Raw genomic sequence first — 25,393 nt, 5'->3', positions numbered from 1 at the left:
TTCGAATTTGGCAAACTAAGGAAAGTAGTGACCATTTACTCTCTTCATAACTCCAAAATTCATCACCAACAATTCCAAATATATATTTATATATATTTGGTATTACATCTTTTTATCCTTTGCATCCTTCCACTTTTCCAATCAACTTCTTCTTATTTTCTTTTAAAACATAAAATTATTCATTCTCATAATAAAATAAAATTTTAAGACTTAAACTTACCGTATAATATAATTAAATATTTTATAAAAAAAACTACATTGTTAAAAGAATATATATAGTCATGTATTTTTAATATATCTTAACTTTTATCTAAATTGTTATTATTTTCATGAGAAAGAGTACAACATGTGAACGCATTTTTCAAATTTATTAATAAAAATCTATTTATTTTAAAAAAAAGAATCAATAATAAGCTAATACTAGAAAACTTAATTTAAAATTTATGACAGATACAATTCTAAAATTAAGTGTATCATTTTTCTTTTAATTTCTATATACTTTTATATATTAAAAATAGAAGAAGAAGATGATGAGGACACCCATCAATTTCATTCAAACACCCCGTGGAGCTCTTAGCATGAAGAAACACTAAATTTTGCAATTTGTCAAATCCCATTTCCACATTACACAACAAACCTCTAATTTACCAAACCCAAATTCAATTCTCCAAATCTAAATTACCATTTATGAAAAACCCCGACAACCTCCTTTGGCCTCCGGCCACCACCACCTCCGCCCCTCAGTTCCGGTCACTACCAAAGCTCTTAATATTTCTTGTTCTCTTCCTCTCCGTCACTTACATCGTCTACACTCTCAAACTCCTCTCCTCCGACGACCCCTGCCCCGATGCCGACCAACCCATCACACTCAACACACAAAATGATCTCCCCATTTCTTCTTCAATTTCATCTCCCATCAGAAATCAAACAATCCCCAACTTCCCTCAAAAACCCCACACCCAAACCGAAATCCAAGACATCGTTTTCGGAATCGCCGCATCGGCCAATCTATGGGAGAAGAGAAAAGAGTACATCAAGCTCTGGTTCGACCCCAGAAAAATGAGAGCTGTAGTGTGGATGGACGAGCCGGTGGCGACTAAGACGGAGGATTCCAAACTGTTGCCGCCAGTGGTGGTGTCAGGGGACGCGGGGAGGTTCGCTTACAGGAATAAACAAGGGCGACGGTCGGCGATAAGGATATCGAGGATAGTGGGGGAAACGATGCGTTTAGGGGCAGAGAATGTGAGGTGGGTAGTGATGGGGGATGACGATACGGTGTTTGTAGCAGAGAATTTGGTGAGAGTGTTGAGGAAATACGATCATAATGGGTTTTATTACATTGGGAGCTCGTCGGAAAGTCATTTGCAGAACATTCATTTGTCGTATGGAATGGCGTATGGAGGAGGAGGATTTGCGATTAGTTATCCGTTGGCGAAGGCGATTGAGAAAATGCAAGACGGGTGTTTGGAGAGATATCCAGGGCTTTATGGGTCCGATGATCGTATTCAGGCTTGTATGGCGGAACTCGGCGTTCCACTCACTAAGGAACTCGGCTTTCACCAGGTGCATTCCATTTTTTCTGCTCTGTTTTTAAGTTCTTCATTCTCTCTTTTTTCATAAAGAAGAAGGCAAGCAATTGTTTGCTTTATTTCTCACAAATAGCTTTGAAGTTTCTCTTTTTACACAAATAGCCCTCCATAATTATAAATATACAATTCTAACTCAATTTTTAAAAATATTGTTATATATTTTTTACTATTACTAAAATTGTTATCTATTATAATTATTTTTATTAATTAAAATTTTTAGTTTCTTTAAATCAATTTGAAAAGAAAAACTGTTTTGATGTGGAAATAGGGGAGAGAGATTGTTTGGCTGTTTTAAATTTTTATTTATTTAGTTAAAATACTATTTTAGACCCTTTAGTAAGGATTTATTCAAAGTTAGTACATTTACATTTAAATCAGTAAATTTAGTTCTGTTTTATCAAAATTAATGAAATAATAGCAATACTAATTTTTATGGATACTACAAATTTAAAGTCAACAATAAACCATTAATACAAATATTATGGTAGTTGAACTTTGGGTTATTTGAGATATTGTTATAAGGTTTTAGAAAATAGCTTATTCAACCTTAGTTGAGTAGATATTGATTAAGCATTTATGGTTGTGGTAAAAGTTATTTCTAGATATCTCCTCAGCAACTATTTCTGGTCTCTAACTTTTCATGGAAATGATTATTTAAATTATATACTTCGTATTTTGCAACAACTCAGTCTCTTATTTTTATTCTAAAACAATTTAGTATGTAACAAACTTTATTTGTAGAAGTTAGTTTTACAATTTAAAGAGATTTTCTTGTGATGAAATTAATAACCAAGTCAATATGTTTACAAACTACTAGACTCATTTGATTTTGATGAAACTTCTTATTATAACAATTAAACAATTGATGGCCAAGTTGTTGCAAAATGGAAAACACAAAAGGCTTAAGACTATTTGTCATCCATTGAGTGTTTGTATTTTTAATTTGATTAGAAGTTCAAATCTTATACTTGATGATAAGAAATGGATATATAAGGTATGAATGATTGAAATGAGGTTGAAGTTGGAGCGAGGGTGGGAGTTCAGAGGTGTGTATCCTAAGAATCAGCGAGTTTGGTAATTCCAATTTCCAACCCTTGGTTTTATTTGGAAAGGTTTGAATTTTGAGGTGTTGAGTTCCCCAACGTTTTCTCCATAATTTCACCTCCCTTTCCTTCTATTACCTCCATTATCTTCCCCCCACGTAATCATTCAATGTCACCATTTTTCTTTTAATAATATACAACCCTAAATCTCAACATTGATATTGTTTTTAGCTACGTTTCTATTACTATTTGTGTCACCTCTTTTGTCCTACCTTCCAGAGTCTTTCTCTTGATTTTGCTTTCATTTATGTTGAAACTTAAACCATGACTATTTTTGTTGCCTCGTTTTTTATTTTTAACGGACAAAAATGGTCACTTTGCACCTCCTACAACATTGTTTGGAAAATTCTTCTCAATTCTTATATAATGTTAGGAAGGTAGATGGATGATGCACATTCACTCAAGTATTACTCTTTGTTTTAAATTGTGAAACATCCAAAAATAAATTAATAAACTTAGGTGGATTGCATCACCTAATTATCTAGCTCATTATAGTTTGCTTGCTGTGTGGTAACATTTTCTTTTTCTTTCTTTACACTTTTTAATATGTCCATGTCTATGTCCAACACATAGTTAATGGATTCATCACAAAGTATACACTTCAGACACTAAAACTAATACTCCCCTGTCTTTTCTCGAGAATCAGTGTGATGTTTACGGCAATCTGTTCGGGCTACTAGCAGCACATCCAGTGACGCCATTGGTATCACTACACCATCTTGACATCGTCGAGCCCATCTTCCCAGACACCACAAGACTCGAAGCTCTCCGTCGACTCTTAGTTCCAATGAGGCTAGACTCGGCAGCCTTAATGCAGCAATCCATCTGCTACGACAAAGCCAGGGGGTGGACCATCTCCCACTCTTGGGGCTTCTCAGTCCAAATCTTTCGAGGCTTTTTTTCTCCCCGGGAGATGGAAATGCCGTCGAGAACATTCCTGAACTGGTACCGAAAAGCTGATTACACTGCTTATGCATTCAATACTCGCCCTGTTACTCGAAATCCCTGCCAGAAGCCCTTCATATTCTACTTTTCAAATGCCACTCTCAACTCCTCCACAGGCCTTATTGTAACAGAGTATTTGAAAGACCGTTCACCACATCCCTTTTGCAAATGGAAGATGGCTGATCCTGCTCTCCTTCAAATGGTCATTGTGTCTAAGAAACCCAACCCCAGCCTTTGGGATTCTGTGAGTATTTCCACCCTTTTTTTCTCGATTTTGAAATTCCTAAAAGCACATAGATTTCTAGTAAACCCTTTAATCTTGACTTTGAAAAACATATTTAGTTCATTATATTGTTGTGGTTCCTATGGCTAGTGCTCGCTATTATAATTTGACGATGGTTGTTGTTGTTGTTGTTGTCAGGCTCCGAGAAGGAACTGTTGTAGAGTAATGGAAATGGAGAAGGAAGGAGTGTTGAGTATTGGTGTGGGTACCTGCAGGGAAGGAGAGATCAGTGTTTAATTAATTCTATCTTCTTATTATTACAGAGAGACTCTCTCTTTCGACTTTTGCCATTTCGTTTTTGTTCTTAAAGGTTAATTCAATTTCTTTAGTTATAAAGATTTTATTACGTACACAATTGTTTTCTGACTTTTATCAAAATTTCAAAACTAAAATAAGTGTTCTTTTTTTCAAGTTAAATTTTAAATTTATGTATGAGCTTATTAGTTTTTAGAAATTAAAAAAAAAAAACAACTGAAGACAAATATACAATCAGTTTAGACAAAAGTCTATTAGAGTGATAAATTTTTGTGTAGTTATAAATATTTACAAATGTTATTTTTAGTCTAATATACATGTTATTTGAAAACTATTATTTGAAATCTCGTAGTTATAACTTGGATGGTAACAAAAATTAACTTATTATTTGAAGTATAAATGATAGTTACGTGAAGTTTGGACTTTTGACTGTTTTGATGCAACACATTTAGTTGTACATTTTAAGTTATTTTACTTGAACAAATTTGGAAGAAAAAAATTGTACATCTCTAAACGACTTTTTTGTTTAAGCTTTCAACGTTTTTTTTTTTAAAAAAAGTTTGTAACGTGACCATGATTTTGATGCAAATAAAAATGTAAATTTGTATAATTTAACATTTAAAATTAAAGTTCATACAGATTAAAAGTTATAATTACGAACTAACCATGATCTTAATCTCCTCCTACAACATCCTCACCCTAGTGTCGTCTACGTCAAATATGTCTTCGATTTATGTCTACAACATTGAGTCGTTTTGTCTGTTGAATAATATATTACAGATACGAATCTTGTAAATTGTGTTCCATCAAATAATTGTGTACATCTTGAGCAAAATTATTTAGAATGGTTGCAAATAATGTAATTAAATAATGTGCATGCTATAAAATTAGAAAATAAATCACATTAAAATTCTTACCATACAATTATAGTAAATGTGATGTTGACGTATGTCAAAAAAAATAGTATATCGACATGATACAGTTGGCTCGTGTATTGCTTCTCCATTTATGCACATTATTTGAGAATCAAAGTTAAAGAAGAGGTAAAAAGAATAGCAGAAAAGGTCAAAAACCAAGCCTAACATTGGGAGGAAAAAAAACTGAAGCGTTGATTTGGAGGATGGAGCAGCAGCATCGCTCGTGGCGGTAGGACCTTATGCAAAAAGGGCATCACAATACTGCAATATATGAAGGACAGTGGGGTGTAGAAATCAAGATGGCACCACATCGTCGTGCTTGTTTTGGGAAAATATCCATTTTAGAAAATCTTTTCCCTATTACATTGGTTCATCCTCAATTCGTGCTAAACTAAATGTTCAATTAGAAAAAACTGTGCTTTTAATTTGATACATACTAATCTATCATGTATATAGTTAGGTTAATAAAGAAGGTTGATTGTAGTTTTTCATAATGTGATTCTAGTGACTAGTAATCAACTATGTTAGCAATAGCACAAAATGCTATGGAAAAATAATAATCCAAATCATAGTTTCTAGAATTAAGTATATAACATTAACACAACATTTCATTCATATAAATATTGACAGGACTTAAATGAAGTTAAAAATCAAATCAGTCCTTCAGTTTTCATCCCATAGAGAAAATCAACATGATTCTAGAATAGTTAAATTTAATCCAAGCATTTAATCTCAGAAAAGAATAGTTAAATTTAATCCAAGCATTTAATCTCAGAAGATGATACTTGGTCTCTAGACCATTTTACTATATTATAACTTGCTACGTCCACTTGCACTTAACACCAATTTTTTTGACATCAACCTCTTGTATGGTCAAAGAATATCGAGGTTTATTAGGGTTTGCAGCATCGTAGGTCACATGGATCAAATAATGGATCAAATAGGTGGATGGACAACGAGAGAGCAAAAGAAGGGGGAGAAGGTGGCGTGGGAAAGGGAGAAAGAAGAGGAAGGGGGAAAAAGAAGAAACTTGAAGGCAGCAAGAAGTGGCCACAATGGGAGTAGAAGAAAGAACAGAGAAAAGGGAAAAGAGAGGGAAGGGAGGAAAAGAGTAAAAATAAATTTTTGTTCGTTAATAATCAATAATTAGTTTTATGTTAGCTTTATTTTTAGTACATGTGTGTGTCTGAGTTTCAAAACATAAACTTTTTTGGTTGAAGACAATCTGTTGAGTCTTTCTCGTGCTCAAGTCGACCTCGACCTTTTAATCATCGGTAAAATTCCCCTGGAACCTCTTCAAAATGATTACAACAGTCTCCAAATGCAAAACAAAGAGATTGAGTTCCCAACACATACACAAATTCAAAACAAACAAGTCTACCGATCACTCTCTCTGGTTATCATATTTCTTCTCATCAGCGGATAAAATACAGATCCCCCCCCCCCCCCCCCCCCCAAAACAAAAATGGTGTTTGTGTAGCTAAAAACATCTCTTCAAAATTGGGTTTATTTCCCCTCTTTTTTGGATGACTTCACATTCTACAGCAGAATGTTGAGAAAAATTACGCTCATGCAGGCATTGGTTCGAGTTTAACACTTATTCTTCTCTTTTCTCCTTTCCTTCAAACTGCCGGTTGCCTTCAAATACCTATGAACTGTTTATTTTCAGAACATTCTACAAATTTTGAGCCTAAAACTTCCATTGCCTTAGCCCCAAAATCACCACTGATGCAACCAAACTCTACATCTTCACCATCGCTATCAATGTCATTTGGAGTAACACGATTCTGATAGCTTCTCTGCCGTAAAAGAAACACGTTGAAGTAGTAGCTTATCAAGTTTTTCCTTGATTTCATTGGGAACCACTTCAAGGAATGGTTCCAAAAGCACTGATTTTGATTATTAAAACTGGATATTGCCAACTCTTTAAATCTATTTTCCTCTTCAGCAGTCCACTGCAGAGATATTTCCTCCCCCATTTGATGAAATCTCCAATCATAGAATGTCAAACCAAGTTCGAGCTTTAATCTCATCCTTGCTTCTGCAATATGAAATCTATAACATTCAACCGAACCTGGAAATTGGCAACTACAAGGATCCAGTCTCCCTCTGCTGATGGGATTTCTATCGCTTACAGACTTGTTATTTTCGTGTTGAGAAGGCCACGACCGTGTCCCTAACCATTTAGAGTCGCTATCGGAAATATTACCAGTCCATTCAGGTAATACTGCTTGAAATGAAGCACCTACAGGAACAGGCTTCTCGACAGAATCTTCATTTGCCTGATTGTCTTCCATTTCAGATGCTAAATCACCATTCAAGAGTGCTTGATTCTTGAGTCCCTTCCCAATTTCTGTTGTTAGACTGCCAATCTGATTACTTTGGACGGGTGGACATGAATTATTACATGCGACCGATTCAGATTTGGACAAAGCATTAGATCTTCTGCTGCAACAGATCCTTTCTGTAGAGAGGTGATGGTTATCATCAATATTATCCTCATAAATGCATGGATGCATCCTTACTTTCTTCTGCAAGTTTAAACCAAAATCTTTTTTCCTCAAACTTAGTAGTTCATTTAATTCTGTTTAAACAAAGAAACCATTGATAGATAAGCTTCTTTCTTCGTAACTAAAAGTTATGCTTGCCATCCTAAGGAGCAAGCATATATACCACCTACACTCAACATAAATACAACACTACAACAGCCACCTTGGCAATTTTGGAACGAAGTAATATGGATAAAAAGATTTAGAGATATAATTAAAATTGTATGAACATGGTTCATAAACTTATATATGTCATAACAAACAAAGAATGTACGAAAACCAAATTAATAGAGACATGGCTGCAAAAAAGAACTAGTCTAACAAACAAGTTGAACATATTTCTCCAAGTTTATTTGTCGTGCCCAAGCGTTAGAACATTTCTGTCATATATATGTAAAAACAAGCTCACAATGTTCCCCAAATTTTCAAAAGAAAAACAAAAGATACATGAAAAGCCCGATGCAAAACAATGATATTTCTACCTAGTATCATACATGTGTACACGTGTGGAAACTTCACTACATTGATTTTTATTCAACATTTTTTAGTTTGCCTAAGGATGGAACTTTCTTGTGACCTCCTCAGTGGTGGGTTGAGGCTTTTCTCTCCTTTTGTCCCTATATGTACATATATTTTATTATATCACTAAAATGATTTGTTCCAATAAATTGAGGGTTCCTACCTACTAGATCACCTCTACTCCTAAAGGACATACTCTCCATTGTCCATGGACAACGAGAACAAAAGCCCAAGAAAATGAACTTTCAAGGACTATGGTGTGTACTACCTAACAAGAATGAAGGATCAGCCATTAACCTAAAGACCGCTCTTGCCCGTAACAATTTTACACCAAACGCAAAGCAACCTCCGTTTAGAATCTCTAAAACCCACTTATCCAGCAAAACAATGTTCTTAGCATCCAAGTTTCTGATACCTAAAACAACTAAAGCAAAAAGGCACACCACCCAAATCCAACAAACCAGGTGAGAATCAAAACAATCTTCATCCATTACTACAATAGATTCCTCATAACACAATTTGTCCTCCACAATGAGAAGCAAGAGAGGCTCTAAATGTGTGTGTGTGTGTGTGAAAAAAGGGCATTAAGAAAACATCAATTGGGTAAGGGCAAGACTCCTCCTCCCAGAAAGGCTTTCTTCACTTGGTGAATCTCTTCCTATAAGAACATGGACAATCAAATGTATGGCAGATGAGTTTGAAATCAAGCCTCCACTCATCTAAAAATAATAGACAAGTCCTCTCAACCCTTTCTATAGATGATCAAGAGCATCAGCAGGAAAAAGAAGGAAAAGGAGAGCTAAGTCCTCTGTCTAACAACCCTTGATATCTGGAAACAAAGTTGCATGAAGGAAGACAAATATCAGAGGCTGTGAGAAAGATCCCCATCCTACTAATCACAATCACAGCCATTAATCCTAGGATCCTACAGGCAGAAGGTAAATGTAGTTGCTATACATATAAGAGTATCCCCTCCCCCCCACAACAAAAATCTTGGTCCATGAAAAAGAAATCAGAAGATTGAGACAGCCCTTGTTATTATAAATATACCAATAATCCCACTTTACATATCCTCCTCCTTAGTGAAAGCAGCCTTATTCACAATCATTAGGTTGCTATTCCTCCTAGGTGCTATTAGTATTAACCTCGCCCTCCTAAACCCCTAGACTTTGGAATTTTTCTCCAAGTAAGAGCTCTCACTAATACGCAGCTCCTCCAACTATCACTTAAGTCATATTCAATCATCAGAATTCTTAGATTAAACTCTCGCCCTTTCAATCTTTCTGATCTCTGCGAATCTATGTAAAATCTACTTTCAATTTCCTAGTCCTAGAATTCCAGATACATTTACACTAAACTTATTCTTTGAAGAACTCATCCTTCCTATAAGTATGAAAACCTATGAGCAGCCTTGGAGCTCCCCCCACCGAAAGCATAGGCAACATGCACAACTTGACACTCGACTTTATAACTTATGAATAACAACTTCCATTTGGAAAACACTAAGACCCCCCAAAAGAAATATAATAAATATATACAGATTCTTTTGGCGGTGGAGAGAACTCTTTCTTTACAGGCACACTTGCTTGAAAACTGAGAGATGTGAACTCCTAATAGTGAGTTAAGAGGTGAAGCGAAACAGAACATCAGAACCCATAAACCAGGAACAACCTTGCACTATTGTCATTGAAGTATCCGTGATAAAAAAAAAAAAAAAAAACTATGCTAGTAGACCCATCGTCAATGACAAAGATTTATGTTTGCCTCACTGTGTCCATCGTGTTATCGCGTAGGACACAAGATAGGGTGACTTAGAAGTTGTATGCTGCTTGCTTATGATGATAGAGATCTGAGGTTTTAATAGCAGGAGGTAACTTTTTCCATTCTACATAAGAATGAAAAGGGCGTTGATTATAATCAGGAGACATTTATCCTGAAAAAGAAAGCCAAAGATCGTATTGCCTGCAGAGGTCAGTTTTTGTACATAATAGCAGTCCAAAGCAAGAATCCATGTGTATATGTCTAACGGTCAAGCAATAAGAGGAAGATAGAAGAGGGAGGGAGAGAGAGTGCTGGCTGACAAGCAGAATAAGTGAGTGAAATCTACCTGTATTAACAGACGTTTCTCAGCGGTTTTGTCAACATCCTTCCTATTTAAAAGAGCATCCTTTGCCTTGATAACTTGAAGCCATAATGCATCCTCGCTAGCATACGCTTTCCACTTGGATGACCCCGGTACTGTACCATTTGATGGATTTGCAGGATGCTTTGCAGTCTTTCTCACCCACTTCAGCATTCGAAATAAAGATTCTCGAGAGCTCCCATGAGAGTCTGTTTCAGTTTCAACATTAACAGCATCCGAACTTCTACAATCTCCAATAACATGGATTTGATTGGTTTTGCCATTGTCCCGAGGTGTCTCAGTACAATTTTGTTGAATTGGTGTGACATCCTCGTGAAGATCATGTTCTTTCTTCTCTATTTTAGGGGATTTTATTTCCTTCTCTGCTGCAGTTTCAGCAACATTAACGTTCCCATTTGGTTTGTTGGATTTGAATCCAGATCGTTCATCATATATGCTCTTTTGTCTCAGCACACCATATAATATATCCTTAATCTTTGCCTCCAGTTCTGCCAAACATGGAAAGTTTTTCCTGTAGTAATAACAATCGGAGTTCCCATTTTCCAATTTTGTGCCTCCACGTCTCACCATAAGCCATTTCTCAAGGTCACTTAAGTACTTGAAATAAATCAATTTCACTGAAGCCGAAAGCCCAAGATCCAAACCTAATTCCACAACAACTGAAGACCATAGTTCCTTTTCTGAAACCACTTGATAACCTCCTTTATCTCTAACAACCATGAACAGTTCAAACAAATCCAAAGATTCCCCTTCACCTAGTAACGCCGGCACTGGTCTAATAAATCCTCTACGACACGTTTCCTTTAGAAAAACCCAAAGAACTTTTTCAAAATAGCATCTAATCGTGGCTTTGCAATCATCATGATCAACATTAGCACAACTTCCTTCTACCAAACAATCCGGGGCAATGCAATAGCCATAACTGGGATTAGGATCAACATCTTTGTTGCAATCTAGAATGGAATCATTGGATGAAATAGGCCATCTCCCCATGAACTCAAACCCTCACTTTAAAATAAAAAAGAAAAAAAAATCGCAGTACAGGGGTTCGTATTGTTGTTTTCTTTTCTCGTTAAAGATACATATGAAACAAATAAACCAACAAGATTAGGGCAAATAATAGATAAAACCCTTTGCAAAGAAAACTCAAAAGGGTCTACCTCATTTTGGGAATCTGGGACTCCAACATGTTATGAAGACGCAGATTGTAAGGTTGAAGATGGAAGATGGAATCAAGAGAGAAAGGGTGAGTAAATTGGGACGGTCAAATGGAGAAGGATGCAACTTTGATGAGTTTAAAAATGGTGGAAGTGGGGGGCAGCTCAACAAAACGAAAACCAAGTAGGGAAAAACACATCAACCTTCCATATTTGCAAAAATAGTTTTTAGTTTATAAAACTAGCACATTTTTTTTAAATTCGTAAAACTGTTTTATAATATTTTTAATATAATATTTATTATTTTGTAATGTATTATAAATTATTTATAATACAAACTAATAGTTATATAATTTTTTAGTTTAAATTACAAATTTGATCTCTATCATTTTAAAAAGATATTTAATCTCTAACTAGACTTTACTCATTCCGATTTGATAAAACCATAGAAAATAGTCTCTTTGTACGACTATTTATAAAGTTGTCAAATCATAAGGACTATCAATGTTACACATCGATAGACTTTTATCAATGTCTATTAATGTTAACAATAAGCACTAATATTCTAGTAATAAGTCTAATTATAAATTAGGTTAATTTACATAAATGTAACAAAATCTCAAAACATTTACGGCCTATATAACAAAATAAAAATTCAATAAAACATACCATTTTTAAAAAATATATTTCAGGTTTGCCCTTGCACTTTTGAATTTTGCACGACCCTCATTTTTTTTCTTCTTCCTTTCCATCCTCCCACTGAATAATACACAAAACTTCCCTATTTGTAAAAAAAGAATGTGAGTTTGTAGTTTATAACAGGGGTTCATAAAATATTTGAAAATCGAACTGAATCGAACCAAACCGATTGCATGCAGTTCGGTGTCGTTTGTGTTATGTTGAAACCTCTTCTTAAGCGGTTCGGTTTAAATTTTTAAAATCGATTCTAAAACCGAACTGAACTGCTTCATTTTAAAATATAAAAATTAAATAAATTTAAAGAAATGTTCATAAAGATTTTGTTTCTAAAACTCGGTTAAATATGTTGACCCGAGATCCACTGATATCTAAAATAAAAAGGGAAATTTTATAGAACTAAGTGCTTTGCTAGTCCGAGATTGTTCGAAAATTTAAATAGAAAAGCAAATTTTATCGAATTCAATGCTTTGATGGCCTAAGATTCTCTAGGATTTAAACTGAACCGCATATGCAGTTCGGTTTTGATTTGGTTTAACACAAATGTGCAATTCGATTCGGTTTAGTATAAGATCTTTTTACATTTTGCGGTTCGGTGCGGTTTTAGATTGAAATAGAACCAAACTGAATCGTGAACACCCCTAGTTTATAATATCACTCCCCATTCATTAATTGATATGTGTTTGGGTTTATTTAGAAAATGAGGATCCAATTCTAGGTTATGTTTAAGAAAGGATTCGACATAGTTTTATCCATATACTAAGTAATAGAGAGTCAAAATTTTAGTAAGTTGTTACGATTCAACGAGGACCAAAAGACAAATAATTTATAGACTACGAAACAAAGATTCAAATGATTAGGTGATGCAGTCTTTTCGTGTACAATATTCCTTTTTAATGTGTTATGGACAAAGATGAACTACGTGATTGTTTACCAAAGGGCTTTTCAAAACCATTGTTTATCATGAACTACACGATTGTGTAGCATGATCTACACGATTGTTTACTAGGGCTTTTCAAAACCACCATTTATCATTAACTACTTGATCGTGTATCACGAAGTACACATGATCATGTATCATAAACTACACACAATCGTTTACTAGGACTTCTTCAAAATTATCGTTTATCATGAACTACACGATCGTGTAGTGATACATGATCACATATCATGATCATTCAAAAGAAGAATTACACACGTGTCAGTGACCAGTGTTGATACCACCTACACAATCGTGTATCATTTCCTATACTATCGAATGATAAACATCGTGTATCATGATCATTTAGATATATAATTATGCGTGGGTGAAACCGATTAATCGCGTCATCTTTTGTATTTTTTTATTATGAGTATGTGAACTTTTTCCGATTCAACAAGAGTATGGAACTTGAAGTATAGACTTTGTCTACATGAGTCCAGATATAGAACCATGAATATTCTTTATAAAGTTGCTTTTACAATTTATAACAAATGGAAGTTATAAGAATTTGTTAGATTTCTTAAACTTGTAATCAGTACACCAAAAAGTAATGAAAAAATGTCACGGATGATGGAAGAAAGGAACAACTGAAAATTAAAAGCATGAGATAGGTTATTTAAACCTGGTACTCAAGAAAAGTGGGAGCATGCATTTACCACTTAGCCAACTAAAATTAATACTATATTAGTTTCTTTATACATATAATATAAAAACATAAAGTTGAGAGAAGCTCCAATTTTCCTAAACCCATACTAAATGCACCCGTGCTTGGAAGAGAAGCAAAAAGAAGTATAGTATGAGTCTAGGACGTTATCAACTCAATGTTAGAGAGTTAGAAGTTTTACATAGTTTGTAGACTATATAGTTAACATGCATAATCATTAATCGCTATACAAACATACATTTACGTGAATCAATTTTCAATATCATCAGTCACTCCCCCCCTCACTCTCTTCGTTTCTTAACGGCTCGAATGAATTCAGTCATCACTGATGCCTCGTTCAAACTCGTCTGTATCATACAAAACAAACACAAACAAATAGTTCATAACTTCTAATGAAAACAAAGAGAGAGAGAGAGGAAAAAAACCTGTAATGCAAAATGTCGTTGTACAACTTGAAGGATTTGGTCCCTTGAAGTATTTGAAATGCTATTCACCTGGAAGTTACAAATTTGAAAGGAAAAAAAACCATTGTATTGAGTCAATATAGCCAATTATGCAGAAAAAAGAGAAGCATAAAGTTGAAAGAATTGCAGTGAGACCCACTAGATTGAAGTGCTTGATATATCTCCACAAAGACTCTGTTCCTAGTTTCCCCAGTCTGACCCGCTGTATGCTCAAACAAATAATTTTGTCACTGGTTAGTCACCCAACATTCAAGAAAATCTACATTATGTGCCCAAAATCACAATCCATTCAAGTCAATCTAAGTATATAGTTAAAGCATATGCTCCCGATGTAGTGGTCAGAAGTTTGAACATCCCACCACACTTACTGAAGTAAGAAAACAAAAGGAGAGTTGGTAATATCAGATATGGGCAGTGTAGATGGAAGAAGGAAGACATGAAGCAGTTGACCCCCCCTTTTTTTGTCTAAAATTATAAAAACAATACAAACAAGTTGAAGAATTTAAGGTTTTCTTTTTTGGGGTTGAAGGATTATGTGTGAAAATTTAAAACGTAACCTTTTGTCCGTGACTATAGAATTTCTAATGCGACTAGTTGGAAGGGAACAGTGGCTTGGGATATGCCTAAATCTAAATGCATGTTTGGGATGATTTTAAAATAGTTAAAGTTACTTTTGTCATACCCAAAATCACTCCAAAATACAATTTTAATTGGTCAAAGTTAGTTTGATAATTAATTCTATATAAAAAAAAAAAATTAACTGTTTTTACAAGTGATTTTGAGAATTACAAGAGTGATTTAAACTATTCTAAAATCACCTTCAAACACGTCTTGATGCTAATCAGATGTTAAAATCCTAACCTTCCACAGCCAAATCTTGGCCGGGGACACTCATGATACCAAAAGGAAGAAGAGAAAGTGTGCGTGCGCACACACACAAATCAAAGGTTGGTTTCAAAGTATCTCACCGTCCCTGACTTTGGCATGTGAATAGATTGAATTTCTCCATAGCTGCCCCGACTAGTTGACTTTGCTGATGAAGATGGAGCCCATGGCTTAATCTGCCTCACTTTTGGTTTGCTGAGTTTGTGGAAAACAACGCTGCTAGCTGCCCATGAATGGTGACACTATTAAGTTTTTCTCCATAATGTAAAATAAAATCTACTTTAGAAAGGAAATGGAAGGATTTTGGAACATGGAGGCCCATTCCCATCATTTCCAAAATTTCAAAATTTCAAAATTTCAATGACTTACAGAAATCATTGTCCTTCTCTCCGATGTCAGAGCTACAACTTGAGTTGTCCAAATCATGTTCATCATTTTCATTTCCTGTGGGATGTTCCAGCACACTCAATGCATTCCTTTGTAGCTTCACTTCAACCCCATTTTTCAAAACCTAAATGAAAATTCGAGCTTAGCAAAACAACACTCCTTTGTAAGCAAAATCTGACTTTTAGCATAGTGCTAAGAAATTTCAAGCAAACGGTTAACCATCTCCTAAGCATTTAATCAAAATTCACACAGATAAAATGAAATAGCCCTAGTCCACAGATAGTCATCATGAACACTACAAAAATGCCACTCGAAGGAAAGTAGCCATTGATTTACAACATATCTGAAAATTTTAGTTATTGTTTTAAAAAGTCTTCTAAAGTTTCAAAATTGTAAGGTATTAACACAAGCATAATCTTCAAAAAGCAGAAGACTAAAAACGAAATAATTATGAAATAAAGCCTACGTTGTGCATGAATTCCTTCCGGTCACAGGCTTCTAGCTTAAAAACTATAAGCTAAAAAAGAAAGAAAATAGCATTGCTAAAGTCATAGTTGATCCATTGTTATGACTTTTGAAGTAACTTTCACAACAAGTAAGCAAACAAATGGAGACAGAAAAATTCATAGTACACAGTGTAAATAACACACGACAAAGGGAAAAGACAATGAAAATGAGAAATACCAGCCAATGCCAGCCTCCAAGGCCAACAGCTTTCTTAACCACCCCTTGCAATCCCAATAAAACAGACTTTGTTCTATTATTTCCAGTGACAATAACCTTAGTGTGCCTGGGAAGAACTGAAAGCTCTTCATCCCCACTCTCCTCACGGAAAGGAGATTGTATATTGGAAGCACAAAACTCTGGCTCCACCATTTTTCTTCTTTCCTTTCTTTCCTTCAGGTAGTGATGACGAAAGTTAAAAATTAAATCGACCCTAACCAAAACAAGGAACTAGCACAAAAGACTTCAACATTGCAGCCAAATACTCTGAAGCCTTGTGGTCCATATAGTGCAAGAATTCAAGCTCAACTTGAGCTATAATAACCAACAGCCCTCTTTCGCTGATCAGTAAGACGTTATAAATTTTGCTTGCCTCAGTGGAATCTAACTTCACAGATGTCGAACTCCAGTAAATGTCAAGCAGTATATTGTATCTAGTAAAAGACAAAAGCTGAACAGTATCAGGAAATGGGGAAATGTGCTTTCAATTGTTTTAGAAGAGGGATTAAAGTCGATAGGTACCTGTGTTCTACACAAACAAGATCAGGAAACAATAAATGCCATCATCTTTGAAGAAGCGAAGTAAATATATCTCTACTTCACGGGCACATTGTACTGATAATAAATGAATCACACCAAGACAGGATAAGATCGGAGCTCATAAATAGGCTCTTGAGTAGAAGTGACACAATGGCATCATTTCCGCAGCATTGATCCCCAAAAGCCAAAAATCAATTTGAAGCAAATAGACCGTACGTGTTCCCAACAACCCAAAAGCCAAACAGGGGAATTTTCTATGGAATTGCAAATATGCGTGCCAACTTCCAACAGCTTACATTCCCTTCACGAATGAAATAAAAGAGAATTAATAAAATATCTCAAAAAGAAAAAGCTAAGAATGGAAAGGGTTAGAAGGTCGATTAGATTATGAATTCCTAAACTTAGAGGAGAGAAAACAGAACCCAGAGTTCAATTCATTACCTAAAAACGTAAAAGAAAAAGAAAATCATTCAACAACCTCGGCACAAATTCGAATAAAGTCTCCAATCCCCAATTCCAAAATTAAACAATAAAAGCTCAAAAACCATTACTTACACTCCCACCCGCATTTTCTCAACATCTTCCTAAAACAATAAGTCAAGAAAGTAATCTAAAGACGAACTCTACAGCAGAAAAAATCTCTTATGAAACACAAAAAGAAAACCCAATATTGCAATTGGATCAAATAAGGTAAAGAAGAAATACCCATTTGAAAAAGAAAAACCACATCCAAATTGGGTACACTTAGAACAAACAATGATAAAAGATAAAACCCAAGAAAAGAAAGTAACAAAATCACAATTAGTGGGAGAGTTAAGATCACTAACCATGAGAAACCCCATTAAAAAAGCAGAGAAGGGACATTAGAGTAAAGCAATGAATGCATAGTGATTTGTGATTACCTTGAAAGAAAGAGGAATGGAGGGGTTGGAAGAAGAGGAAAAGGAGAAACAGAGATGATTGAGAAGGGAAGAAAGAGGTGGGAATTCAGAAGAAATAAAGAGAAAAGAGTGATGAATGGGAAAAAGGAAACAGGGGAAGAGCATTGAAATGAGCAAAATGGAAAAGAGTGAGAAGTGAGAGAGCGGAAGGTAGGAGAAATGCACACACTAAATGCTTGCTAACTGCCAAGGAAGCGACCTGCCAGCCTGCCATGTGCCGTACGGCCACGCTTTTGGAAAAACCGGCTTCACTTGCTATAGCCGGTCATGGCTTGATTTAAGCCGGGATTGGAGCTCCAGCTTTAGCCGATGATCAACCTACAGAATATTCTTCATATTCTTTCTCTATAGTTTCAATTTTGTCATATGCTTAAATTTAATTTTAATCATAGTTTATGCAATTTTAAACTTTTATTACACTCCAAATTCACTCATTTGCTTTCTATTTCATGAACCAAAACTTATATTTAGAATATTGATGATAATATCAATATTACAAGTCGCATAAGGATATGTGTAGGTTTTTTTTTACTTTTTCCTTTTTTAATTTTACCATTTTTTAATATATTTAATTTAGTTTCCATAATGTTGTGAACACTCCATCAACCTAGTATGGGTAAATGTATGGTACCCTTTATATTTGGGATAGTTGCAAATTTAGCCATTAAATTTAAAATAATTGAGTATATAACAATATTTTTTAAAAATTACAAATATAATAAAATTTGTCAAATTCTATCAAACGGATCATGTTGTAAAAATTGGTCTATCACAGATAGATCATACGAGTCTATCAGTGATACAAGTCTATCAACGATAGTTTTGCTATATTTGCAATTTTTTATTTAAAATGTTGCTATATCTTTAATTACTATTCCTCAAATGGCCATCAATTACAATTTTCCTTTATATTTTTGTGACATAAAGTTGTATTTTTAATCAAACTAGATAAAAGGTAAAAGTGAAAGAAGAAACGAGATAATTTGAAATTTGGGAAAGAGAGTATGTCCTAACTCATTTCAAAAAGTTGATCAACCTATATTGGGACCTTCTGGATTATTCAAATAAAGAGGTTATTCAAATAGTTGTTTACTAGAAAGTGTGAGCAAATATGGTTAATGTCATTTGCACAAAAGAATTTAATTTCTATAGTCACAAGGTAAAGTTCGTGAGATAACTATGTTTTACTGATGATGAAATCAATTTTTATGAAGATGGGAGTGAACTCAAATTTCAATAACATTTAAGATTATGTTAGTGTTTTGTTGATTATAATAATTTAGGTTAACTAGTGGAGAAGGACATTTGTGGTTAAAACAAAAGGGATAGTGATTAAAACGTTGCATGTTATTTGAATTCCTATTTGTGCACTTGTTGGCCCTTTGCATGAAAATAGTAGCACTTGACATGGTTTGAAAAAAAAATTGTCTTTCCTTGTCCATGCTTCCAAGTAATCTTGAATGTTGTTTTTGTTTTTGTTCGACCTTCTTTTAGTTTAACGGTTGCTTAAATTATTAAAATTTTATTGAATGGAATTACAATAAAAAAAAATCATAAAAGAAAGTCAATTATCTCCAATGATGTGAGATCGTTTTAGAGGAAACCAAAAGCAAACTGCATGGAACTTTTCCAACATAGAATTGCTAAAAAGAGTCGTACAATCATATATATGCATATTGCCAAAGCCTAATACGATTACTCTTGAGACCATATATGATGCCAAACTCAATGATGATAATTTTTTAAGATTGTATTAATGTGATAAGAGGGTTTTCGAATTGTATTCACCACAAATGAATGAAATAGAAAACTCATTTTAAGATTGAAGTCATAGTTCTGTTTCGAATTAAGAAAAAACTTGGAACAAGTGGGATATGAATGGTAGCCTCAAACATATGAGTTAAACGGAAGAGGATGTTTAAATTTTACTTTCAATAGTCTCATATTCATCCATACAAATATAATGTCTAAAATTTGGAACGAGTTGTTTCAAAATAGTTGCCTCGAACATGTTAGTACAAAAGGAGGTTTTTAGTACAACAATTGTAAAAGTGATAAATAATTGAACCTTATAATGACATACTAAAATTATCACTGAGTTAAGCTTATTTTGGCGATCCAATATCAACTTATTATACTTGAACATTCTTTATAGAAAAGGTTTCATGATCATCGTTTCATCAAACATATGCCTTTAGTCGTTCATCGACTTTAATGAACTATGAAGAGGACAAAAAGGGTAGAAGAAAGAAGAGAAGTTGTAAGAGATGATGAAAATGTTTTGAATCAAATACAACAACTTTGTGTGAATCACAACTAGCTCGGGAAGAGATATTTAATTCATTAAATTTAGAAGTACGTTGATTGATAGGGGCAGATTGTCAGCTTGCAACAAGTTTTGGTGGATACTAGAAGTGAAGAGAGAATAGCCTCAAAATGTAATGTTAATTTAGCAACCATATGAAATTGGGAAAAAATGAAGAAAAAAGAAAATGAATGAAAAATTGTTTGGGCCTACGGCAATCTTAAGGGTATCCTTCTCTACCGCTATCTCCGAATCCTTATCCACACCCAATTCTCAACTTCTTGTCTTTTTCTTCATCTCTTCTTTATACTCTCACAAACTATATCTAAATCTATTTGTTCATCTTCAAATTCTTCCATTATTTTATACTTCTTTGCACCTTCTTGTAATCATTGGAATCGATTTGGAGTAGAACCCGCTTTTTTTCTCTCTCTCTCTCTCTCTCTCTTGAAACCCTTGAATCTATGTGCTTCGACGCCTATCTGTTTGATTAAATTTGAGGGTTTTTCTTTTTTTCTTTTTTGATTGATTCTAATGGCCTTGCTTTCCATTTTGGCGGAGATTTTGGGGAGACCCAGAATTGTTGATGTGTTTGGCGAGCTTATGATCTTAATTGCTCCTCTTTGGATTGCGGTTATTGTTGGAGTTTTGGTGGGGTGGACTTGGAAACCGAAATGGGCTAATTTGGGAAGAGAAATGATGGATTCTTCAGTTTCGGATGATTCTAAGTCGTCGTCGACTTCTTTTTCGTTGTTGGGTTCATTTCCGAGCTTCAATTCCTTGAACTTTCAGATGCCCAGCTGTATACTTAGCTCCTTTGATGGAAAAGATGAGAAGGAAACTTCTTCCATGCCGTCAAGTTCTGATTCTGACTCCAGGTTGTTTAGTTAAGCAATAATACAGTGGGTTTTGATTATTATCCATTTCTTGAAAACAGAGTTAATTGTAGCTGGTTAAGTTTAGTTATTTGGACTGGATGGGTTGAAGTTGAGAATTTGGTTATGCTTTGTTAATAATCATTTCTAACATCTGATTCTGTTGTGCACCAGTTCGACAGAACTTGAAGGAGAAAATTTGAGAGTTGTGAATGAAGATGATTTGGAGTATTTATGTAAACTAGTTGAAGAAAAAGATGGAGGACCTGCGTGGATTAAAATGATGGATCGTTCTACTTCAAATATGAGTTATCAGGCATGGAGAAGAGATCCTGAGGTAGCCTCCTTTGCTATGATTTTATTTAGGAGATATATAAGTTATGAAGTAAAATATTGTTCATAATTCACATGCATTTCTTAGTTTACTAATTGAATTATAGTAAATATATTTCACTCAATCAGTTAACGTTCATTTATGAATGATTGAGGTATGATATCCTTGTAAAATGGTTTCCATATTGAATTCATTTGGTTCCAAATGGAAGCTGCAGTCTGGCTGTATTACATTGTTTTATCAGCCTTGATTTTGTCCAAGTCCTATTTTTTGTCCCATTTGCGCCCTGTAACACTTTGTAACTTATTATACTATTTCACTCTGGTTTGTGGCCTTAACTAGACTGGACCTCCACAATATAGAAGTAGAACAGTATATGAAAATGCAACACCGGAGATTGTCAGGGATTTCTTTTGGGATGATGATTTTCGGTCAAAATGGGACGACATGCTTATATCTGCTACAACTTTGGCAGAGTGCCCAACAACAGGAACTATGGTAGTTCATTGGGTGCGCAAGGTGAGGCAGTTGTTTTTTTTTTTACTATTTGTGTTATGAATTCTTTATTACCCTTTTTATTTTGGTGGTGACACTGTTTTATGGGGCTTTTCCTTTTCTTTGCTGCTTCAGTTTCCTTTCTTCTGTAGTGACAGAGAGTATATAATTGGGCGACGAATTTGGGAAGCAGGACGGTCTTATTACTGTGTCACTAAGGTATAACTAGTAATCATACCTCCCCCTGGCATGATACCTTGTGCTTATTCCCATGGTTTTTTTCCCCTTATTATTCTTCTATTTATTTCCTCTTTGAATTTTACTATCTTTTTGTGATTAACCTCGTATTGTCTTGGTCGTGCTATGTTTGGTTCTTACATTAGCTCTTCCGTGTGCCCTCCACCCCAAGTAGTCTGAAGAGTTTTCGAATAGAATCGTTATCTCTGTGATTAATGGAATTACAATCTTTGTGTTTAGCCAAAAAGGGTGTGTTTGTGTTGATATTATAATCAGGTTTCATTCAATCCGAGTTCATTAGTTTATGGGTTTATGTGATGCTGAGAAATTTTAGTTAGTCATTGTTCCTTTTAACTTGGTGTGATTCCTATTGAATACATGCTAGCCCTCATGAACAGGTCTCTGGATTTTCTTTGTAGAAGTACTCTAATGTCTGTTGTTCTCCTATTTGTTTTCCTAATTAATTTTCTGGCAATAAATCAGTGATATTTTTATGTTTGTTTAGAGTGTACCTTGTTCCTCGGTACCAAGACGCAACAAACCAAGACGGGTTGATTTGTACTATTCGAGCTGGTGCATTCGTGCAGGTAACTATATTCTTCATTATTATTTCACTTATAGTGTTACATTACCACATGATGTCCTATTGTGGTGTTACAAAGTAGTCGTTTTCAAAGCTGAAGAAAATGTGAACGCCTCGTAAATTTTACAGAAGCCTTTTCTCTATTCTATTCCATTTCTCTTTTCTACTTGAAAATTAGTTCCTCATTCCTAGATGTGACTTAAGAATGAGTTCCTTTTCCCCTCTCTGATTGGATATCTGAGCAGTTGAATCAAAAAAGGGGGATGGACAGCTAACAGCATGCGAGGTTATACTGTTTCACTATGAAGATATGGGCATTCCATGGGAAATCGCTAAACTCGGAGTACGGCAGGGAATGTGGGGAACTGTCAAAAAGATTGATCCCGGGCTACGAGCATACCAAAAAGAGAGAGCATCGAGTTCTGACATACCACATTGCGCCTTCATGGCTCAGATCAACACTAAGGTTAATGTAGACTACTTGAGATCTCTAGAAAACAGCTCTCATAATGATTCATTGGAGGATCAAAGTAGTTCAAAGTCATCTGAAAAACCAGTTGGGAAGAACATTCCCAAACTGCTTGTGGTTGGTGGAGCGATTGCTCTAGCTTGCACTATTGACCGTGGACTATTAACGAAGGCAGTCATATTTGGGATTGGGAGACAGTTCGCCAAGATTGGGAGGAGATTGTGAACTGATGCTGGCAGGCTCAAGTTTTTATTTTTTCCCTGGTCTCATTGCCTATACATAATAACATCTGCTTATTTGCATTAGTTTTTTGTTTATACTTTTCATTCGTGTTTTTCCCGGATAGAAAGAGAATAGAATGTCAATACCACCTAGGTGGACGGGAACAAAACTCGAGTTTATCGGGGCGTAGAAATGAAATGTGTTTAAGCAGCAACCAGAATGTGTAGGCTTTTAACTTTGTGCATCATCCCTGAGAGAAGATGATAATGGCATAAATGTGGATATCAGTTTTTCTAGGAGTTGGTGGGTCCCACCCACCAAAAACATCACTGTAATATCCCATCTGAGTTCGTGTTCGTGTTTAGCAACCAATCAAAATAGTTTTTGGAATACATTCAAAGTTTATTTTAAATAGTTAAATAAAAAAGATCTATTTTTTTTTAAACGTTATAGCTTGAAATGTTAAGAAGGATGAGTTTGCCATACTTCTCAATTTCAACCTTTCTTAACAAAATATCTGTTCTTCAAATATTATTTATTTATTTTACAAAAGTAGTTTAATTATGAACTTGTGTGTTTGGTTACTTTTATTTAAAAGCAATTTGATCACAAGTTTGGTATGAGTTCACATTTTTTTTCTTTTTTAATGAATTATGATCAAAGTGATTTTTTCTTAAAAAATTGTAAAGTGGTGTGATTATTTTAAAAATAAAGAGTATTTGTTATTAAACACCTTACATTGTAATTTGGCAAAAGCAAAATAGAAAGGAGTTCTTCCTCTAGTGAGTGAGAGTTAGGTAAGAAGGCTAGTCTTTTGCAAAATATCATTGTAGTGATATATGATGATCGTTAAAGTAATAATAAATCATCATTCTCAGAGTAAATCTAAGTAGATAGTAATGGCTGTGAACAAGGTTTACGATGTTGTTAACGTAAATATCAAAGTCCTCGTTCTACAAATAAAAAATATAACAAAAACAAAATTAGAGAAATTATTCAAATTGGAAAACAAAATGTTCTTAAATATTATATTCACACTTGGAAAAGTTTTATTGCTTCTTTTCTATGTTTCATAGATTATTAATAAAAATATCGATTCACCTCTCATGTCAATGTCGAACCAAATCGTCAAATCTAACATATGAACGAAAATTTAATATCATGATTGTAAATCGGTAGGATAGTTGAGTAAAATAAACGGAAGTGGGTTAGTAAGAAAAACTATTTTCACATAAAAACTCATTGTTGTTGGAAAAGTGTGGTTTGTTATTTACAACTTTTTCTTTCATGGAGTTGAAAAGATGGAATAGGAGCAACTTTGAAGCATAACCAAAGTCACTAAAGTTGGTCAATTTGCTTTAATTGCAACCATTTTTATTTTTTTGTTTACATGGCGGGTCCATTGAGTTCCTTTTCTAGGAAGACAAACTTGCACTAAAGAATCTTCTAAAATCTTTCACTCATTCATTCCTTTTGCTTTAATCGACAATAACTCTATTTATATCAATCTCATCTTATATGGTTAAGTTACAAGTTTAATCCATCCCGTTTGAGGTTAAACGAACAAAACATTTATTAAAGAGTCACTAACCACTTCGATTCATTCCTGGTTCTCTATTCTTGGAGGGTAGTTTAATCACTAAGCATCACGAGTAACACATAAGGAATCAATGTATTGTATCTAAAGTACATTCATATTTATAAGCTTAACCACAAACAACTTTTTGTTGCAACACGTTATCCTAAAATGTATGAGAATTGACTGAATTTTAGGTTTTTTTTAAAAAAACCTTGTTTGATGTGGATAAATAGCCCGATGAAATTTTGTTTTTTTTTTTTAAAAAAAATCTTTTTGAAATAGTTGCAAATTTAGTAATTAGATTTTAAATAATTAAGTATATAACAACATTTTAAAAAATTTGTAAATATAGCAAAATTTGTCAAATTCTATCAATGATGTAAGTCCATCACCGATAGACCATGTTGTAGATATTGGTCTGTCACTCATAAACCATACAAAGTCTATCAACGATAGTTTTGTTATATTTGCAATTTTTTTTAAAATGTTGTTATATTCTTAATTATTATTCATGAAATGGTCATAATTGCAATTTCCCAATCTTTTTTGAGT

At 34.3% G+C, this 25,393-nt stretch overlaps 4 protein-coding genes across 5 annotated transcripts; 2 read left to right on the top strand and 2 right to left on the bottom strand.

The window, feature by feature from the left end:
• The first annotated feature begins 527 nt into the window (after positions 1-527).
• Positions 528-4,315, top strand: LOC101219663. Its single transcript, XM_004146513.3, has 3 exons — positions 528-1,563; positions 3,339-3,881; positions 4,059-4,315. The coding sequence occupies exons 1-3, from the start codon at positions 688-690 to the stop codon at positions 4,155-4,157; spliced, it is 1,518 nt and encodes a 505-aa protein (XP_004146561.1). The 5' UTR covers positions 528-687; the 3' UTR covers positions 4,158-4,315.
• Positions 4,316-6,220: 1,905 nt separating this feature from the next.
• LOC101219426 (AT-rich interactive domain-containing protein 2) lies at positions 6,221-11,654 on the bottom strand. The gene is made up of 2 exons (XM_004146512.3): positions 10,268-11,654; positions 6,221-7,623 (listed from the first exon to the last, which is right to left on the bottom strand). The coding sequence occupies exons 1-2, from the start codon at positions 11,294-11,296 to the stop codon at positions 6,733-6,735; spliced, it is 1,920 nt and encodes a 639-aa protein (XP_004146560.2). The 5' UTR covers positions 11,297-11,654; the 3' UTR covers positions 6,221-6,732.
• A 2,110-nt stretch (positions 11,655-13,764) lies between these two features.
• LOC101209634 (hypothetical protein) lies at positions 13,765-17,893 on the bottom strand. 2 transcript variants are annotated; one of them, XM_004146471.3, is made up of 8 exons: positions 17,704-17,893; positions 16,784-17,102; positions 16,223-16,695; positions 15,521-15,662; positions 15,235-15,374; positions 14,406-14,468; positions 14,228-14,296; positions 13,765-14,149 (listed from the first exon to the last, which is right to left on the bottom strand). In XM_004146471.3, exons 3-8 carry the CDS (start codon positions 16,412-16,414, stop codon positions 14,084-14,086), a joined length of 672 nt encoding a protein of 223 aa, XP_004146519.1. In that variant the 5' UTR covers positions 16,415-16,695; positions 16,784-17,102; positions 17,704-17,893; the 3' UTR covers positions 13,765-14,083. The 2 variants fall into 2 exon arrangements, with proteins under 2 accessions (XP_004146519.1, XP_011653177.1); XM_011654875.2 differs by having other exon boundaries at positions 17,629-17,884.
• A 2,454-nt stretch (positions 17,894-20,347) lies between these two features.
• LOC101209389 lies at positions 20,348-23,654 on the top strand. Its single transcript, XM_004146470.3, has 6 exons — positions 20,348-20,925; positions 21,097-21,259; positions 21,599-21,775; positions 21,887-21,970; positions 22,494-22,575; positions 22,817-23,654. Exons 1-6 carry the CDS (start codon positions 20,582-20,584, stop codon positions 23,263-23,265), a joined length of 1,299 nt encoding a protein of 432 aa, XP_004146518.1. The 5' UTR covers positions 20,348-20,581; the 3' UTR covers positions 23,266-23,654.
• Positions 23,655-25,393: the final 1,739 nt, after the last annotated feature.

Source organism: Cucumis sativus, chromosome 4 (genome assembly GCF_000004075.3).
Source record: "Cucumis sativus cultivar 9930 chromosome 4, Cucumber_9930_V3, whole genome shotgun sequence".
NCBI classification, from domain to species: domain Eukaryota; kingdom Viridiplantae; phylum Streptophyta; class Magnoliopsida; order Cucurbitales; family Cucurbitaceae; genus Cucumis; species Cucumis sativus.
Note: the sequence above shows the minus strand (reverse complement) of the source record. Positions and strands in the feature narration are given on the sequence as shown.